Source organism: Corvus brachyrhynchos, unplaced genomic scaffold (genome assembly GCF_000691975.1).
Source record: "Corvus brachyrhynchos isolate BGI_N302 unplaced genomic scaffold, ASM69197v1 scaffold69, whole genome shotgun sequence".
NCBI classification, from domain to species: domain Eukaryota; kingdom Metazoa; phylum Chordata; class Aves; order Passeriformes; family Corvidae; genus Corvus; species Corvus brachyrhynchos.
Window position 1 is genome coordinate 4522193 of NW_008240228.1, and position 3522 is coordinate 4525714.

Genomic DNA, 3522 nt, shown 5'->3' on the forward strand with positions numbered 1-3522 from the left:
CCCCCCCTCCGCCCCATCAGCCCCAGTACCTCCTTTCTCCCGACACTCCAAAATCCATCCCGCTTTTGCCGGTGTGGTTGTTTTGGTGGCTGGGAACAGGGGGAAGAAGGAGGGAGTAGGAGGGCGAAGGGGGAAAGCTGAAAAGACATGTTGGTGGAAGGGCAATTTGCATGAAAAATAGAGATGGATGATTAGGGACCCAGGCAGGGAATTTTGATTGCCCCAGAATTAAAAGATACATCCTGCAAATCAGAAGCAAGACCAGGTGAATAGTATTCTGGTGTTTTCTTTGTAATCACGGTATTTTATATTATGTTCTAAAAGTAGCAGTAATAATAAAAAGCATGGTTTTTTTGCTGCCTTTGCCTCCGTCAGGAGCCAAATGTTTTGCAGCGAACACGGTGTCAGCTGTATTTTATACATTAGTATATAATTCTTGTTAATTAGCAATAATTTACGTTAAGAGCATAGAAAATGTTGAGGTTACAGGTTTTATATCTGTACATTTGATCATCTTGTTATTTTCAAGAACTTTGCCTCCTATAAAATTAATTAGGTGAAATGTGGAGGTGTAATCAGCAACCTCTGAATTACCACTTCATTTCCTGGTTTTGATTGTAAATCAGCCCAGTCCGTACAGACTTTTAGCAAAGTCTATTTTTGTTCAGTGCCACTTTTAACTGTCTGGTGTCGAAGCAGCGGGTTACCTTCCCCTGCTAAATAATAGTGACAGCGTCAGAAAGGAATCAGGCCGCGGGAAAACATTATAATTGAGTAATGATTATGCAGCGCTCCTTGCTAAGCCAGTTGTAAGGGGAACACGGGTGGTTTTGTGTCTTTTTGCTGCGGAGGGTCGGTGAGCTCGAAGTTAGATTCGCAAAATACCTTTGTCTGCGGCGTGCAGCGAGCTACCGGTGGAATTAGTCCTGCAATAATTTACTCCCTCGGTCCGAACGCAAGGAATGGCTTGGGGAGAAAAACGCCATGCCCGGCAATCCTGCAGAAACAGCCTGCTCCTCTGCCGGCTTCCCGAGGAGCGTGAGACGCACGTTGTGCCTCCTCTCCTGTCGGTCTGTAAGTTTAGAAGAAAGCCCCAGCGATTAAGACATTGTTTTTATTAATACGAATGTAACCTTCATATTCCTGTGGTTGACCTTACGTTAAATTAGAAGTAGTACTAGAGGCAAGAAATGATGGACTGGATCCCTGTGTCCTAGTTGGAGCTGAGGTACGGCGAGGTAGTGTGCTCTTTCAATATTATTTTACGCAGCACAACTGGGAGCTACTCCAGATCTTCCTCCTCAATATTCAGCCTAGGTAGGGTGGAAATAAATTTAACCTGAGTTCACTGGATTTTTGCACTTTATCAAAATCAGTTCCAATATTGTGCAGTCAAATTAAAATCTATTTTTTGATTCTCTGTGGCTTTAAGTTCATTAAATGTGAAATTGGCAGCCAACTAAAGAAGGTCAGGCTGATTAACTGTTTAGGAGTTGTATTCTGTCTCACTTGCGTTACCTGGCAGTGTTTTGATGTGGGTTGTATTTGTAGTACCCTCTCCTCCTGCTCGCTTGCTGTTAGCGTGCCTGTTGTGTTGCGCAGACAGAGGAACACCAACATGCTGCTGGTATTTATTTTTTTTTCCCCCTCGTGAAAGGCAATAGTGATGGAGACTGCACAGAGATTGCCAAGGTATTTCTCTGCAAATTTAATGTAAAAAAAAAATAAGCCAACAGAAAAGAGAGCTGAGTCTGCCTCGTTAAAGCATCCACTGACGATTCTGTGAGCAGAAATAGCCTCATAATGAAGCTTTTTGGAGCTCATTCAGAAAATTTGTCAACTTTGACAACATTAGGCAAGGTATTTTGAGTTTAAAGAAGGCGCTTCTCACTGTTACGAGGAAATGTGGCAGTTGCTTGGCCAGGCTGATTTTTAGATGCTGAAGGCCACCAGTGCTAACATGTTCAAGATAATTTAAGCATTCCCTTATTTCAGGATTAAAAAACGCAAAATGACTGATTGCCTGATTTTCTTAAGTACTAAAAAATATCCTATCCAGCTAATATCTTTGAGTGGACTCGGTGGTGAATTTGCTGTTTATTTGGATCCTGAGGAGTAACTCAAAAGTGAGAGGTGCCTCCCCCACCCCGAAGGCATTTCTGCTGCACTTGCTTTTTTAACATTTTGGTTTTCTGCCATATATGTATATTTATTTATTTATTTGCCTCGTCCTGTCTCCCCTCCTCCCCCCCTTCGAATAACTACCGCCTTCAGGATTTTTTTAAATTGGAAGCTGCTAACGGGCCGATGGGGACAGTGACACAAATCCATGCGTTTCCATCTGCACGTGCATTCTGAGGGCTGGATGTGCCCCCCGTGTGGGGTGCCTGGGTGTGTGTGGCCATGCAGGCTGGCTCTCCCCCTCTTCTCTTTTACATGCACACATTACCTGCACGGCCTGAACAGGCAATGTGCAGTGTCTGTGTGTATTGAAACTCCTCCTGTCCATGCTGTGTTTCTGAATTTTAGAAAGTGGGTCTGGTCTGGCTGGTGGAAGATACACACCCATGTGTGTGAGAGTGTGTGCAGTGCTTTTAGCCTTGAATTCACGTACATAAATAATACATTCAGCAGTAAACCACTGTATTCCCTTCTCGTCGTAGTACCACAAGAGTTTCGCAGTGTATTCTTTCAGCCTATCCATTTAATTTTAGCACCGAATTGTTAAAGGAGTCAGAAATTTGCTTTCCTGTAGGAACACAGAAACAGTTGCTGTGCTTGCCCTCTGAGTTCTGCATGCTACAGCTGCTCCTGCAAAATCTCTTCCCTGTAACTGATGAATCCCTGTCCTCAGTGCTGTGCTGACAGCCGTGTTGCATGGGTTTGGCTGGGGGGGAGCAGGCGGACTCGGGAGCGGGGTGTAATATTCATGAAGAGGGGGCTCGGCGCTTTCCTCCCCCTGCTCCCGGTGCCTTTCCCGAGAGCTCTAACCATTCTCCTTTTGTTTCTCAAACTGCAGCCGAACCTCTTGAAGCCATTCTCACTGATGATGAACCTGAACATGGCACATTGGGAGCTCCGGAAGGGGACCACGACCTCCTCACTTGTGGCCAGTGTCAGATGAACTTTCCGTTGGGGGACATTCTTATTTTTATTGAGCACAAACGGAAACAATGCAATGGCAGTCTCTGCCTAGAGAAGGCTGTGGATAAGCCACCTTCACCCTCACCAAGTGAGCTGAAAAAAGCATCCAATCCTGTGGAGGTTGGCATCCAGGTTACGCCAGAGGATGACGATTGTTTATCAACGTCATCTAGAGGAATTTGCCCTAAACAGGAACATATAGCAGGTAAATTAAAGCAAGGAGAAGTGTTTGCGAGTTTATTTCTGTTTCAGTTGCAACGTAGCATGTTGGCAGTCGTGCGCTACTGTGTCTGTGTGTTCTGCTCGCTGTGACGGCCGGGGTGTCCATGGCCTCCCTGCCTTGGGTTAGCGGTGTTTCCTGGTGCCTGCGCAGCGGCA

The 3522-nt window shown here is 45.4% G+C and overlaps 1 protein-coding gene and 1 long non-coding RNA gene across 6 annotated transcripts in view; one reads left to right on the forward strand and one right to left on the reverse strand.

The window, feature by feature from the left end:
- The window catches only part of LOC108449373, a 20898-nt gene extending 20794 nt beyond the window's left edge, over positions 1 to 104 (reverse strand). Inside the window, exon 1 of the long non-coding RNA XR_001865546.1 lies at positions 30 to 104. This is a non-coding gene — a long non-coding RNA (uncharacterized LOC108449373). The remainder of the gene's footprint in view (positions 1 to 29) is intronic.
- Positions 1 to 3522, forward strand: part of BCL11A (B-cell CLL/lymphoma 11A) — a 128950-nt gene that overhangs the window by 55015 nt on the left and 70413 nt on the right. For 3 of the 5 annotated variants that reach the window (XM_017745304.1, XM_017745302.1, XM_017745301.1), the window contains exons 1-2: positions 874 to 1074; positions 3020 to 3349. In XM_017745304.1, the coding sequence (XP_017600793.1) occupies positions 963 to 1074; positions 3020 to 3349 (442 nt within the window). In that variant the 5' untranslated portion in view covers positions 874 to 962. Of the gene's footprint in view, positions 1 to 873; positions 1075 to 3019; positions 3350 to 3522 lie in introns of those variants that run through there. The other 2 variants (XM_017745303.1, XM_008642026.2) reach the window with 1 other exon arrangement.